General features: G+C 40.3%; 1 protein-coding gene across 3 annotated transcripts in view; it reads right to left on the bottom strand.

Annotated features, from left to right (window-relative positions):
• The window catches only part of ccser1 (coiled-coil serine-rich protein 1), a 74,239-nt gene that overhangs the window by 49,920 nt on the left and 7,434 nt on the right, over positions 1-16,885 (bottom strand). For all 3 annotated transcript variants that reach the window (XM_056772943.1, XM_056772942.1, XM_056772944.1), the window contains exons 4-5: positions 11,954-12,044; positions 10,608-10,722 (exon numbers count right to left, since the gene is read on the bottom strand). In XM_056772943.1, the coding sequence (XP_056628921.1) occupies positions 10,608-10,722; positions 11,954-12,044 (206 nt within the window). The remainder of the gene's footprint in view (positions 1-10,607; positions 10,723-11,953; positions 12,045-16,885) is intronic.

Here is a 16,885-nt window from a genome sequence, read left to right as displayed (position 1 = left end):
ATAAAAGTGTCTGCTAAATGACTAAATGTAAATGCAATGTAATTGCATGTAAAGTAACTATTGAAATCGAGGGGTTCTAGAGATTTCCGCCCTTTTCGGTTAAGACATTTATTTATCATTCCCATGTTAGATTCTAGCATTTTTGCTTTTAAATAGAGACAACATGGATTAGATGTCACAGGCTATGGATTTCAGATGTCATGGGTCAGAGATGAGCCTTAGAGAGACAACATATAAAGTATTAATGATTGTAAATGTGAACAATAAAGTATTTGAGTAATATAGGCTGTCCTATAAAAACTGATTTTATGTCAGTGCGTGAAAAGCCAATCCTTGTGTTAGTAGATATAGTCACTGACATGTAAACAATAACAAAACATTGCTATGTGTGGTTCTGTTGACTACAGAAAACAAGAGAAAACAAGAACTGATTATTTTAAAAAGTGACCTAATGTAAATAAACAGTTGCAGGGATGACATATTTTTGTAGGTCAACTACAACTACATTTTTCCTATAAATGCTTCTGATGTTTACACATTTTGTCTGGCATAATAATCTTTAAAACTAACACAATATCGCCAGAAAAATACAATTACCAGAAATAAATTGTTAACAGGATTCTATAAACAGACTACGGTATGTTCGCTGGATATCTACGTCACCACCACCAAGGCTCCAACAACTTTTTTAAACTTTATAACAAACGCGTTCCCTGGTAAGTAATTACATTTTTTTAATGAATCCCCTTTCACCTTATTTTAAACCGTTTTGTGTCCATGTTGCATTATTTGTGAGATTTGTATGTGTTATGAGATTTTACGTCCCCGCCCAAAGGATGTAGTTGCTTTTAGCAACTTGCTAGCAACCTCGGTTTTTAAGACACCATAAAGCTTTAAAGGCGATGTGCAACGGTGTGTGCATGCATTCTGACCTCTTTACAATGTTAAACATGCTATCTTCGCATGCTTGTCATACGTCCAACTCCTTTTTTGACAAGTTGACAATGTCGAGTCGGACTTATGACATAGTATCTCTGTGCTTGATACACTCCCCCAGCATTCTAATAGGATTCGGAAAGTTTTTTTTGAACATGAAAATCCATTTCGTAACGGACAATTCTCCAGGAAAAGCATGCCCACGCATCAACTTTTCCAGAGCGAGAAGAAAGAGCATGCCCACGCGTCAACCAGCTGGAGCAATAAGAGAGGCACTGCGGGTTCAGACACAAGACTTCAGCTGTGTTGTTTGTTCACTGCATTTCGGTGCAAACTGTGGATATCACGCTGGATTTTGAGATTGTTTGAAACTGATAAATGAGCCGTCCCAGCTCTAAAAGATGCAGGACATGCAGTAAGTGAAACTGATGTCTGTGTTTTGTTGATAATGAGTGCGCACGTGCTTTGGCCCCTCCCAATCCCCGCATACGCCGTATGTTTTCAGAAACAATCGCAAATCTTTTATAAATGTGATCAAACTAAATACTCTTCGAAGATATGAAGTATGCAATACTACTCTATAGGTACTCAAGATTAATATGAGATTGGCAGAAAAACCCTGTGTCTTATGCCCGCTTTAAAAAATCGAGCAAGAACATAAAAAGTTGCGTTCATAACTGTCTTAGCTTATCCTGATTTGCAAGGGTTAGCGTAAAATAATGATTTAACAGTTAAGCTGTCTGGTATAAATCCACTGGAATAGTTTAACGTTTAATGGAATCTGACTTCAATCCACAGGAAGATAAGTGATATAGAGATGATGGCGATATAGATATAAGTTACGTTGAATCTTTTAATGAATTTGCAGTGGCATTATTCATAACTATTCATTATTGTTCAACAGCTATTTTTGTCAGAATATTTCTAGTATGATGATAATTGTTTATGACACTCAAAGACTTATTTCTATTATCCTTAACATTTAACACATTTTCAACTAGAACCTTCAAAGTCAAATACTTTAAGACCATTGTTCTTCCGCCCATAGTTCTTATGTGACAGCCACTGGCCATGCCGCTTAGTCTCTACAATAATTTTACATAACCCTAACAGATAGCAACAAATTGCTCAATACCCATGAAAACAAGCATTTCTGGCTAAATTGGTAGAGTTTACAAGTCTTTTCCACTGCCATCAACCATCTTTCTCAAGCTTGTTTTTGTGTTTTGACTCATTTTATTACGACGACCAGCTTCGGGCCAGGATCAGCGACCTCAGCGATGACATCATCTCTGCTTGTTTGTTTGTTTATTTAAAACTCCTGAAATGCTTAAAAGTGTTGATTCTGCTTCTTACACATCTTTCCTTCTGGCTTAATTGTGGTTAGATTGTTTCTAGGAGCACGTCATGATGTCAGAGCGGCAGTGGTTTTAAGCGGTTTGTTGACATTAAAGCAATCTTTCTGCTTGATCAAATATTTATGCCTGGATGAGTCATTTGTTTCAACTGGTCTTAAACGTCCAGGGTCAGTTAAAAAGTTGAAAATTAGACGGATATATTAAATCTTTCTGATCTATTTAAGGGAGGCATTAAATGTTAATGTCTTTTTTGGTTTCAAGGATTCTCCTTAAGGTGATGGCTTTTCATTCATTTTTTATTTGAAAGTAAATGCTCTGACTGTGGAGAAAAATGATTTTAATAGAATCACAAGTAGTCAACATCTTATATAACAACAATCTTGAAAGGATCCATTTTGCGTTTATGACTAACTGCTGCTTGCATTTTAAATCTTCCTCCAATTTTTTACGCCCCGTGGATGCACATTAGGCGAGAAGGCTGTTGGGCCCTAAAAACGATGCCTCCGTGTCCAATCAGTGATGTCACAGGCTTCCTTGCTACGTGTGACAACAATGGGTTCTGGCTCTGTGACTCAGCCAGACGCCCATGAGATTTTCCCCCAAGGCCGGATCTCACACGTATGCACTGACTACGAAGGAAATCAACATGACGCCACACTGAGACTGGATCAAAGGTTAGAAGAAAAAAAATCACACCCCCATCTCCACACTTAAAAAAGACATCTGACTGGTTCACGGTAATTAGTTATTCTCAGACTTTGTCACACCTGAGCTTTCTCCTTAGTCCTTGCAGTTTCTCTTTGAATCACCTTGAGACAGTTGGATAAGGAGACCATGCAAAGTAGCACAAGGCCAGACATCCAGCCTTCTGTTGTAGAGGACCACAGAGAGCTAAGGATTCTGCCCCCTGCTGCAACAAACCTGCTCCTGAAGGACAACAGAACCAAAGAGAGAGAGCGATAGAGCGCAATATCCTTGAGACTTCTTGAGTTTAAAGGTTAAAACTTAAAGGTCCAATGTGTAATTTTTGGAGGAAGTATTGATAGAAATGCAATATAATAGCAGGCCTTGACATAACGAAGCGTAACGTAAAGCGTAATGTTTTGATTATCTTAGAATGAGCTATTTATATCAACAAACACAGCGGGTCCCCTTGCATGGAATTCGCCATGTTGTTTCTACAGTGGCCCTTAATGGACAAACTGCTCTGCAGAGTGTGTTTAGTAAACACATTAAGTCCTTTAGGAAAGACGTGAAAATGTGATACATCGTAGTCCTCTATCAGTCTCCGTAATACTTCGCAAGGGAGGAGTGGAGTGAGCCATTGGTTGCAATTCGCAGCTTCGCCGCTAGATGCCGCTAAATTTCTTACACCTTTACGGTTTTGTTTATGTTGTGGGTTTTTTTGTCAAGACTTTCTACCAAAACCTATCGGCGTGGATGCATTAAACTTTAAAGTTTGGCTGGTAGAAGCGGTCACATCTAGTTCCATAAATCATCTCTCTCTTATTTATTAACCATCTTACTCATCTCTTGACTGACTTGTAAAGGCTTTGTAGCAAGGCTTGCGTGTTTTTTTTTTATTATTGTTATTTTAATATTCATGTTCTATCAAATGTCTTAAAGACCGGGAATCTCTATATAAAAAGTACAGTTATTGCTGTTGTCGATTATATTAGTATACAAACAGTGCAACATTCACGGGAACACAACAACCCCATGAGGGTTCCATATAGAACAAAATAGCTTTTCTTTTCCGAGATTTATTTCTTTACAATTTCTCATCTGTTTGAACCTACGAAATGCGTAAAAAAAAAGAAATGCAAAAAAACTTTTTTAAATGCTTACAATTTTTCCTCTCTGGTGACCTCGTTATAATCGTATTATCAGCACAAAGTGCGATAAATATCTGGTCAAATCTTTCCCTAACAGAACTTCAAAAATAAAAACATATGAGCCATTAATATACACCAGCACTTTAGTTCTCCTTTAGTTGAACTTAGACTGAGACTTTTCCTCAAGCTTTCTTCAGAAAGCAAAACTCTTCCTTCTGCCTTTCACCAGAGCCGAAAAACGGGAGAGGGCACAATGCTGAGCTTTGGCGAATGTCTTGTCGGCGGTTGATGCGTTTTCCACAACAACAGCCAAGATTTTGCCTTGGGACAAAATATCCTGTCACTTAGTCAGGGTGTAGGATTATAGCCCATCAAGCAGCGTATCTTCAAGTCTAGCTGAGCTGACTCACAGCAGAAAACAGGCCTCCCAGCCAGTGTCCATTAAAGACATCTATACTGGCTGACAGATCCCCACCATAATGACACTACGCTGCAATTCAGTGTATCTTTTCAAGTGATTTCTCCCTGGCCCTGTCACCCATGCATTTAACAATTACGAGAAAAAGACAATTACTTTACTTTTCTGAGGTTCATTATTTTACAAAGCGTGATGAATTATTTCTCCAGCAACGTTTAAAATGCATTTCTTTAAATAAATGGTTTGTTTTGAAGCCATATAACAGCTTTATGTGAGGAACAATAACGCCAAAGGCATTATTGCTGATGTTGCTCTGGACCTGAAAAGTTTTTGCATTTGGATACAACAAGGAGCAGTTCATGCCGCAGGTTTAAACTATTTTCTTTAAGAACTTTTTGGTAACACTTAACCTAATAGTTAACAAATACAACCTTATTGTAATACTTTAGAATGTTGTAACTGTTAACAACCTAACATGAACATGAATAAATGCTGTGGCGAGGTGGCTCGCACCCAATCAGCGTCGCCATGGTTATGCAGGAAATCAGCCGATCGTCAACACCTGAGATCAATCACCAGCAGGGATAAAAGCCTCACAGCCAGGAGAAAGAGTGAGTTACAGCTCCAAGCTTCTTACCCGGCTGACGTGTCTTGTCTCTCCCTTCTCTTTAAAGATTCGGACGTATGACGAACGGCGGATTCCCCAGCTAGAAGGATTTCCGGAAGTAGTGACGTTCCCTCACTCGACAAAGACGGCCTAGTGGAACTATTCACGTGAAGGACCACGAGTGGAGGACTTTATCCGGAGCTGAGCTTCACGAAAAGCATCTAGTTTTTGTTGACACTTAAATAAATTACCCTTCGGGGCGTTTTGTTCATCCACTTCCGTGGTTGTCTCGTATCTTGCACCCCACAAACTGGTGGAGAATGCGGGCATCGATCCCGCTACCTTATGTGCTCTTTGGCATTCGCGAGGTGCCTCAGGCCTCCACAGGGTTCACCCCGTTTGAGTTGCTGTTCGGGCGGCAACCCCGAGGCCTGTTAGATGTTGCCCGGGAGGCCTGGGAACAACAACAACCAGCACCCTATCGCAGTGTCATAGAGCATGTACAGCAGATGAGGAGTCGTATCGACCGAGTGATGCCCCTAGTAAGGGAGCATTTGGCCGAAGCCCAACGCGCCCAAAGCCGCCTATATGACCGTTCCGCACAGCCCAGAGTGTTCACACCAGGGGAACGAGTGTTAGTGCTCATGCCGTCTACAACGTCCAAGTTTTTAGCTGTGTGGAAAGGGCCGTACACAGTCCTGGAGAAAATGGGGCCGGTAAATTACCGCATCCGGAAACCAGGACGGCGAAAGGAAAACCAAATTTACCACATCAATCTATTGAAGAAGTGGGTGGCAACCGCAACGCAGGTGGCCGCCTTTGCGGAAAAGGAGGCGCCAGTTGTACAGATGGGGGAACAGCTTTCCCCCATACAGAAGTCGGATCTCACAGTCCTGGTCCGTCAGTTCGAGGATGTGTTCTGTGAAAAACCAGGACAAACCAAGGTAGCTCAACACGAGATTCGTACCCCCCCCGGAGTTGTGGTCAGGCAGCGCCCCTATCGGGTCCCGGAGGCTCGCCGGTTGGCAATAGAGGAGGAGATTAACAGGATGAAGGAGCTCCAAGTCATCGAGCCGTCCCGCAGCCCATGGTCTAGCCCCATCGTCATGGTTCCAAAACCCGACGGCACTCTCCGTTTCTGCAACGACTTTCGGAAACTGAATGAGGTGTCGACGTTCGATGGATACCCTATGCCTAGGATAGATGAACTTCTTGACCGCCTGGGTAAGGCCCGGTTCATATCGACTCTGGACCTCACGAAGGGATACTGGCAAGTGCCGCTGACCCCGAAAGATAGAGAGAAGACTGCCTTCAGCACACCATCGGGGCATTGGCAATACCGTGTCCTTCCGTTTGGGCTGCATGGAGCGCCAGCAACGTTCCAGAGGATGATGGACGTCGTCCTTCGACCTCATCAGGAGTATGCTGCAGCATACATTGATGACGTGGTGATTCATTCCGAAAGTTGGGAAGACCATCTGGACCGGTTACGGAGAGTGCTGCTCGAGTTGAGACGAGTGGGGCTGACTGCAAATCCCAGGAAATGTCACCTGGGACTAGCGGAGGCACAGTACCTGGGTTTCCGGGTAGGTCGGGGGCTAATACAACCCCAGGCAAAGAAGGTCGAGGCCGTCCGGAAGGCCCCGAGGCCCACCAACAAGACCCAGGTACGTGCCTTCTTGGGACTAGCGGGATACTACAGATGTTTTATCCCGAATTTCTCCTCTTTAGCCAGCTCCTTGACCAACCTGACCAAGAAGGGGCAACCAGAGAAGGTAAAGTGGAATTCAGAGACGGAGAAGGCCTTTCAGACATTGAAGGAGCACCTAACGTCTGCTCCGGTGCTACACGCCCCAGACTTCGGTTGCCCCTTCATCCTCCAGACGGACGCGTCGGACACCGGCCTGGGGGCGGTCCTCTCCCAGACCAGAGATGGAGAGGAACACCCGGTGATTTTCATCAGCCGAAAGCTCTCCCCAGCAGAAACCCGCTATGCCGCCGTGGAGAAAGAGGCCCTGGCCATTAAGTGGGCAGTCATGGAGCTCAGGTACTATCTCCTCGGGCGTAGTTTCTCTTTGGTCACCGATCATGCTCCACTACAGTGGATGTCCAAGGCCAAGGAAACTAATGCCCGGGTGACCAGATGGTTCCTGGCGCTCCAGGACTTCCATTTTAATGTACAACATCGGGCCGGGGCCTCCCACGGTAATGCGGATGGTCTGTCGAGGATGTGGTCAGGTTGGACAACTCGGTCAAGGTCACGACCCCCCCCTGCTCCAACACCGGATTCCTACGGAGTAAAGAAGAGGCTTCTCCCCACCAGGTCGACGCTTGGGGGGGGGAGTGTGGCGAGGTGGCTCGCACCCAATCAGCGTCGCCATGGTTATGCAGGAAATCAGCCGATCGTCAACACCTGAGATCAATCACCAGCAGGGATAAAAGCCTCACAGCCAGGAGAAAGAGTGAGTTACAGCTCCAAGCTTCTTACCCGGCTGACGTGTCTTGTCTCTCCCTTCTCTTTAAAGATTCGGACGTATGACGAACGGCGGATTCCCCAGCTAGAAGGATTTCCGGAAGTAGTGACGTTCCCTCACTCGACAAAGACGGCCTAGTGGAACTATTCACGTGAAGGACCACGAGTGGAGGACTTTATCCGGAGCTGAGCTTCACGAAAAGCATCTAGTTTTTGTTGACACTTAAATAAATTACCCTTCGGGGCGTTTTGTTCATCCACTTCCGTGGTTGTCTCGTGTCTTGCACCCCACAAATGCTGAAGAATTTTATTGCCTATTGTTATTTCATGCTATTAAATGCATTTAAACAAATAAAGCGTTAACAAATATTCCTTTAAAATAATGATTAAACGAATTAACACTGTAGAAATCACATTAAGATGGTTAATATGAACAAGAATACAGATAAGAAGAGGAAAGAAAACCATGTGACTTTTGAAAACATGATGATGAGACAGACGGAGTCCTGGGGTCCAGAAAATAAATTCAGAAACAGATAAAACATAAACCAAAATAAAACTGACTCCTAAGGCTACTCGGTAAGAAATCTCATTCAAAACTATGTCAAAGATATCAAGACAAGGTCATTCAATCACAACCTGCTGACAAGGCGAAAATACGTGTTCTGAAAGCAGCGCTGCTTTTATGAGGCCTTCGCTAGCTCAAAGATACGATAAAATGTCATATCCAAATATTGGTTTGAAAATGTAATTCTCATAACCTTTTTATAAGGTAATACTGCTCTATGCTGGTGCTTTACTATGGCTTTAAAACCTTAAACAAACTGTCTGTGAAGAAAAACAGGAACATTGAATCATGTTTTACTTGTAGTTCACATGTAGCCGTGTATTAGCATACCAAATGAAACGTTCTGGAAGATTATTTTGGGGTATGCTCTAAAAACTGTACAAATAATTATAAGGTCAGAAAATGTATTCAATTTTCTAGGCTAATTTCCATGGTAATATAATTTGCTCAGCGTCCACATGGGATTCAGCTGGTTTGAAATGACTCCGCTGTCATTATGCAAAGGATGAAACTGCCAGTCAGAGCCGAGTTTCGGGTCTGAGACGAGAACATTATCAAATCATACAAACTGCCCGTGCAGTCAACACTTATGTTGATGTATTAGAGAAAGTCTGATAGTTCAGAAAACAGAAAGCATTGAAGCAAACAGGAGGGCTATCCGCTGAGAGCAAAAAATTAAGATGATCTTATGTCAACACCATCATGGATATTTTTATGCGAGCCGATTTTGTCAGAGGGCAAATGTTTACTTGCGTTCGGGAACTCATTTCATGGAAACGCTTCAAATCTGGTCTGTTCAAAAATGTGTTCTGTTGTGGTCTTAATGTGCTACGTAACAGTCTGACAATCCTGATAAAAATTTTAAATCTGAATACTAAGCACACAAGCATTGTAAACACATGTTACATTTACGCATTTGGGAGACGCTTTTATCCAAAGCGACTTACATTGTATTGTTTTCTACATTTGTTTCTGAATATGTGCAATCCCCTGGGATCAATCCCATGACCTTGGCATTGCTAGTGCCATGCTCTTACCACTAAGCCACAGGAAAGTTATGTGTGTATGATAATGCCAGACATAAGCAGGTCCGACATATACCTAACAAAACTATTTTTTTTCTCCATATTCACCTTGAACTCTTTTGCAGACATACATTTCAGATGTGTCCAGATATCTCATTTCATTTCATTATTGAAATATTTGTTTTCCCTCAAGTCTTTTATCTAATAGCTAGTGAAATAAAAAATAGCTTCCAATTTTTTGGCTGCATTTGATTTGTAAATATAGTACGAAACCTGTCTGTGTTATTAAAGATAACTATATCTACAAAAAAAATCTGATTTGTTTTCTTCTTCTATAAAAGTTTTATTTTGAATGCATGAAGGAACATCTGACCAATCCGCCACTTGCCTCTCGGCTTTTTCATCACAACAATACAGCGTTTAGCTTCATGAGTTCTCATACAACTTAAAAAAATTGCTGTGTGAGAAAGAAGATAGATTTTTGCAAAAACATTTCTATCACAAAACCTAAATAAAGGCATACATATAATATCATTCACTCACATGTCAATGGTTACCCTTCAACGAGCCAAATGCTGGCACGCATGCCTACAGTTCCTAACCCCTGATATAACATCTTACATAAATTCAAGCAAATTATCATGAATCTATTGTAATATAATTATCCATACTGGCAGACTTATAAGTAAGCAAGGTTCATGAGCTTTTTATGCATAAAATATTTGAACTTAGGGGAACTACAGCAGAACTTATTGTGAAGAAGCACTAGTGGTCATGGTACCTAACAGTTAGGCTATTTCTGCCCCAAAAAAATTATGACTTCAAAAATAACTTCAAAATAACTACATTGAAGTAGTGCAAACTTTTAAACGAAGAGTTGACTTAACTAAAATGTGTATTTAATAAAGTTTCTACAATGCTGTTCTGACTCTTAATACAATTGAATGAAAATATCAAGATTTATTTTTATGCAAGAGATTTATAGATTTTATAGATTTATAAATTTAGGAAAATTTGAAATTGTAAACAAAACGCTGTTTTGCCATAAACATACAGAACATATATAGCTGTTATGGAAAATAAAACTGTAACTGCAAATTAAAAATGATTTATTTGGTATAAATATTTTTTCAAATATTAAAATAAGCTACTAAAAATATTTCTTGTGCCAGATCTGGAAAAATCCTTCTCATTGAACCCTGCATTCTATTAATTTCCGGTTAAGCAACAGGGATTTTATTCTTAGACGATTCTCTTATCTGCATCTAAGCAAACATTTTTACTGTGTCATTGATGTGGGCATGTTTGCTCCCTGCCAAACGCTCATGTCGTAGTATATCTGTGAAATTGAGTGGTTCAAAGAGAAGCTTGGCAGTGGCACAAATACCTATGGGGGGGCTCCCTGGGCTCCGTTCCTGGGGTCCGCTCCATGGGGGCCTCCAGTGGTGAGGGCAGCAGGTTCAGACACGATGCGAGGGATAGACTGGAGTCCTCCCGCGAGGCTGTGAGAGTAAACACACCACAGGTGACCACATTCACCTCAACAATACAAGATCAGCATTTCAAACTGCAATTTCCCCTTTTCTTTGAAACAAGAATTCAACGCTTGCACAGGAATAACGGTTTTGTTAATGATGTGATGAAATGTTTCAGATAGATATGAAACTAAACTCAAGTACAACTATATACCACAGCACATGAAAGTCATGAGAGAGTTTGTATTTAAGTGTAAACCATGGAAATAAAAAATCTAGCTTTCCTCTCATGTGTTTTTAGCGTCCTAGAGGGCAGTGCTTCTCAACTGGCAGGTCACAAACTAAAAATAGGTCACTCGTCTGTTCGGATATAATCACAGAAAATGCAAAATGCAAATAATAAATTATAACTAATCGTAATTGTGTGCATGGTTATCGAGGCAAAATAAATAGGCTTATCAGCTTCTAAATAGGAGAAAACAAATATCCATCTGTTGTTGTTGACATCAAAGGTTGGCCGTCCAAACAGTTTTCCAAATTCTGGAACAGTTTTTCATATCTGAACATGCCCTAATTATCAAACCTTGAATAAAAACTACACAAGTCAAGGTGTTCTAATACTAAATAATTTGAATGGTTAATTATAAAGATATTTTATTCAACTACCCTACGCTTAACTATTTTAATGTCCATCATGAGAACCTTCCCCATGAAGCACAACCGGTTAAAAACTTGCTCCAGTTCAGGTTAAAATCATTAAATAACTTTATTCACAGACGCTACGATATTTACTTCCCATGCAATGAAACTGCTTGAGCAAATATCAGCAATGACATCCGCAGTGTTTATCTGTCTAGAGGCGTTGCCTTTGGTGCACATTAACACGCTGTGCCGTATGAGCTGATGTAACTCCTTTTGAAAGAGCCGAAGACTTCGAAAATTAAGATGACTGCAAGCTTAATCTGCCCGATCGCACAAGTGAATAACTTCATGTTGTAATATTTTACAAGGTATTAAAATCTAAAAGGTTGCCTCAGTCCTCTCGAGCTAAAAAGAGCGAAAGTAGGTCTAGTCCTTTTTTTAATCTACGGCAGAAATCATTGCTTCAAGCCATTCAGCCATTACAAGAATGTGTAATTACTACAACAGGATATTCAGAGGCTTAATGGCATGAATATGAATGAGAGACAAATGTCAGAATGCATGTTCGAGAGCGTGAGGTAAAAGGAAAAGTCGGCGCTGGTCTGGAAGAACATACCATGGTGAGGTCGCTGGTCATCGGAAAGGTCGAGATCCAGCATCAGGTCATCCTCATCCAGTTCGGAAGAGCCAAGATTATTTAAAAAATCCTGAAAGAGGAAAAGAAAGAGAGAGGAAAGAGTGAATGTCTGTCATTATCTTACCCCTATCGTGTTTTAGTGAAGACAGAAAGTCAAATGCATTTGTCGTGACAACAGACTTAATTTTTTGATAAAATAACCATTTGAATTGTTCTTAAGACTAGATATTTTATTAATGTCTCTCATTTAGATTTAATTTGAAAGCCTTTACTTTGCCATATAACGACTTAATGACTTTCTTTAATTCAACCCAAACCTTCAGCTGGGCATCTCAGTTTCTTTGTTAAACCAAGACTACAAAAGAGGATTTCATTTGATTCAAAGACAGCATCTCCACAGTAATCTTTTTTCGCATCAAACTAAACCCTCCTAAAATCTCACAGAAGCACAAAATCTGTATATCGCTCACACCAAAAGTGTATCACAGGGGCTCTTGTGAGATTTTTCAAAGTGTCACACTGCCATCTAGTGTCCGTTATAAACACCTTCAGAGATTTATACCCCATAAATAAAAACAATAAAATCGAGTTGGCGTATCCACATACACAAGACTCAGCAAAATCTTAATATGCGATTCAGAGGATAATCTTATTTAAAAGTGCATGTAAAAGAAAAAAGGCAAAAGAGCGGCTATTATGTCCTATTAAAGTGGAGAAGCGCTGCTCTGTGGCCTAATAAGTAGGACGCAGCAGAAGACTGGCTAGTGTATCACAAGAGAAAAGTGCCTTGACTTTGACTTTGCTGGAAATTAAAGGGTCGCTGGGCACCTAATTAAGACTCCCAGGATGTGAAACGGTGTGGCCTTTTCCTTTGTGAATTATTACAATGCCAAATGACAAAGTGAACATAATGCATCACTACCATAATGATCTTATTAAGACTGTAATATAGATGAAGTATAAGGCCTTTATTTATAGACCTGTTCAGACACCTTATTTAGATAAATTAAAGAAGAACGGTGTCATGTAATGATTCATAAATGTCCTTGTAAACATAAATATGTGAATGCAGGTTGTGTTTGCGCATAATCAAGTTAATGGGCTCGATCAATCTGGTCATACACGGACCGCGAATGGAGGACCCCAGAGGATAAAACCTGCCGGGGACTGAAAAAACGGAGATGATGAGGTGATGGTCTTTTTCTCTCAAACGTTTATTTCCGAGGAATGAAGAAGGTGACATTTGGTGTGACTCACACATCTCCTGACGTTCAGATTGATTTTCCCGATCTTTTCATGTCGGTGCTGGAAGAAAACATGCTTCGCTCATTAATGCAATATCCTGCGGCCCTTGTCAAAAAGGTCGAAACAGCTCAAATAAATGTAAACAACTCTTCCTCTCTTGGTATTTCAGAAATCGCTTTAAAAATTGTGCTTGCAAGAAATGAAAAAACACAGAAAGACTTTCAGGAGGATTGCACACACTTTGCACAAAAAAAAATGGTTCAATATAGCACTAAAAGTGGTTCCTCTTTTAGTGCTATATAGCACCATACCTTGGTGATTCAGAGGTTCTTCAGAGGTTCTATGGGGTGAGCGAGTTGCTATATAGCACCGTATGGTTCTTCAGCTGTTCTATATAGCACATCAGTCATCCCAAAGAATCGCTGAAGAACCACTGAAGCAACAAAATATGGTTTTATGTAACACTAAAAGTGGTTCTTAGCATAGGGGCACCACTTTTAGTGTTACCTATCATCATTTTTTTAGAGTGAATTATTATATGTAAAATATAAATACTCAGAATCTATTCAGAATCTGCTACCAGATGCTTGAAAACACATCAGCACAAATATCTGTACGTCTGTTTATTTGTTCATCCATCCATCCATCCATCCATTCATTCTTATTCCTGTGTTTTGATTCATAAGTACCATGGCTTATTATGTTGGCAGCTCACAGCTTACTGATGCAAGATCCAGAAAAGGATTACGCTAGTAACTATGTTAAGCAAAAATCTTGCCACGATTCTCACAAAGTCTTTGAACAATTTCTAGTAACTAACTAGTCATAATGGCTAAACACTGCCTTCACAGTCTTTACATACAGGTAGGAAAGCATCAAGGCATGTCTGAACCAAATGTATGTGACACATTCTGTCTACTGAGGTTACTTCATCCAGCGGCATACAGTAGATGCATACTTCACTGCCTCATATCCCATAATCTGTGTATGCGGTGCGTTAGTTCAAAGAACAAAAAATGGCATCTGATGAAGTAAATGAAAGGAAATTCATTACAACAAATGCATTCTTTTTTATAATACAGTGAAATAAGCATTGTGGTCAATACATATTTGCATGGTTACTGCTAAAGCTTGTTGCATTGGTTTTACATCATTTGAGGTCCTGTTTTTGGAACCTTGCAGGCCTGCCAAACAGTTTATCTTTTAAAGGGACCTTTACAAAAACACACTCTCCAAAGTCAAAAAGTGTGGGCAGCTGCCTCAGCCAAGCTCTTTTTCATTGAAAGTACTGTAAAGTCACTTCTCAAGTTCACACAAGTGTACTTCATCACATTAGCTTTGGACACGACCCACTAACCTAATGTTACGGAAAACTTTGTCTTAATATTAAACCCATCTACTGATCTTTTAAATTGAAAAACGTAAGCTTTCTGCCCAGAAAGTGTGCCATCATCCTGTAATATAAATGCCACTTAGTTTAATATTTTGTTATCTAATGCAATAGATGTTTCAATTCATTGTGGCCTTAAGTTTGCAAACCCTTTTAAGGGCCCTTGTATAACAAGCCTGATACTATTTACAGTAGACGCAACCAAACGAAACATCCAATTACATGTTTACATTCCAGTCTTGAGCAACAATATGGAACCGGTTTAACAAACCATGTGTTTGCATCAGTTTTACAGCTGGTCCGTACAGATTTCGAGCCTCTAAATGAGGCTGCACACACAATGTCAATTATACAATTTATTAAAATGAATTCCTCATTCACTGCAAATATCTTATTTCAGGTCTAAACACTGAGACACATTGAACCTAATTCAATATGAAAGCACTCTCATAATGAAACGCAGGGGTTTGTGAGAATGTTCGGTTAAACAGAGTCGGCTTCTGCCTAACGTTTTATTCATCAGCAAGACAAAGCCTCCTGTTCAAACAATAGAAAGGTTGATTGCATGCTAAAAACAATTACGCTGTATCAAACAAGTAACATATTTATGCAAATTAACCCATAGAAGCCAAATGGCGACATTTACATGGTTTACAAGAGTGCTGGCTTAAGATTACAGAAATGGGAAACTATTGCTGTTCCTCTAACAAAGATGTTTGAGGAATACAGAGACCACTAAATGGCATGCTTCCCTTTGAGGGCAGTAAACATGACTACAAGTTCTCGCTTTGACAATAGAACACTTCCCTTTTCTCGTCTGCCTCTGTGTTTACAGTACACAAATCAAACTGCAGTGGAAAAATGTACACCTTTATAAAACGTACATGAGCACTGACATTTGTTTGAGGTCAACTTAGAAAATCAGTTGTGGTCTAGTGGTTAGAGAGTTTCACTCGTATCCAGAAGGTCGCTGGTTCAATTCTCAGTGCCACCAGGAAATGACTGAAGTGCCCTTGAGCAAGCACTTTTGGATAAAAGCATCTGCCAAATGAATAAATGTAAATGTAAAATCAACCAGATTTTTAAAAACAGAAAATCCAAACTATGAAACCGTCTTTGTAAATTACGACAGGTGATGTAAAATAACATGACGCGGATATGAGGTCACAGAGATACCAACCATCTGTGAAACCACACATCCAGGTTTGAAAAAGATTGCCGGTTCTATCGCTGAACCCGCCTTTGAACTTAGACTGTAGTCGATCGCAAAAAAATGTGTACTATCTACACAGTGTATTTGATCAAGTATGAGAAGATTTTCCCTCGAATCTGTTTCATCCTGCAATTAAAATGTGGTCTTGCATGTTTCATTCGTATCGGGCACGGCAACAAAAAACACCCGGAACCGGATCCTCACAGAGCTACAACGGGCCAAGTGTCACCCAAAACATGCTGCAGCCAAGGTTTCTTGTGATTTCCTACTTCTGTTGACAAACCTTCCATCAGACACGCTGCCCTCAGGAAACAGCTCTTTCCAAAAACAACAGCCAAATGGAATAATGTGAACAGAAAACTTAGGTCAGCCTACAGCCACGGTTACCGTAAACTTCACTCACAAATGCTGGACGCCACAGAATTTGATGATGAATGAGCAGTGGCACCTTTGCGAGCATAAAAGAACAATAACGCAGGATGTGAAGGTTTCCTTCTCTGTGGTGGAAAACAGGAGCAATTAGTTTGGCCCCAAGCTGTGCAGGTGCAAGCAACATCATTAAGAAACAAAGGAAACACTACAGAACTTTGTAGGAACTTGCCAAAATAAGCAATTGTTTTACCAGTTATACACACGTATACATACTATAATACAAACGTTTAGGATCACTTGACTAACGTTTGAAATAATGAAGAAAAGCATATATGGGAACCCTTTCCACAGCGCTTACAACGTATCTCAGGGTGAGATCAAGAAGATGAAAAAAAATGACATTTTTGCAAGTGATGAATACTTTGAAAGTGCTACAATTTATTGCTTTTGATTCATTGATTTATTTTGTGAAAACAATTATGAAGGATAAATACTTTTAGCAGAAGGAAAATAATCATGTGATACTAGTCCTGGTGACCTGCTGGGTAAAAAGTTGTTGGAGGATTTGTCTGTTTAATTAAGCGGGTGGGAATCTCCGGGTGGGAATTTAATTCCTTAGAAAACGCAGCGAGAGACTAAACCAGAGTCAACACTAGAAGGTTTCCAAATCAGCTGCAAACTAAAATGTGAT

Source organism: Triplophysa dalaica, chromosome 18 (assembly GCF_015846415.1).
Source record: "Triplophysa dalaica isolate WHDGS20190420 chromosome 18, ASM1584641v1, whole genome shotgun sequence".
Taxonomy (NCBI): Eukaryota; Metazoa; Chordata; class Actinopteri; order Cypriniformes; family Nemacheilidae; genus Triplophysa; species Triplophysa dalaica.
The sequence above is the reverse complement of the archived record's forward strand: the minus strand, read 5'-3'. Positions and strand labels throughout refer to the sequence as shown.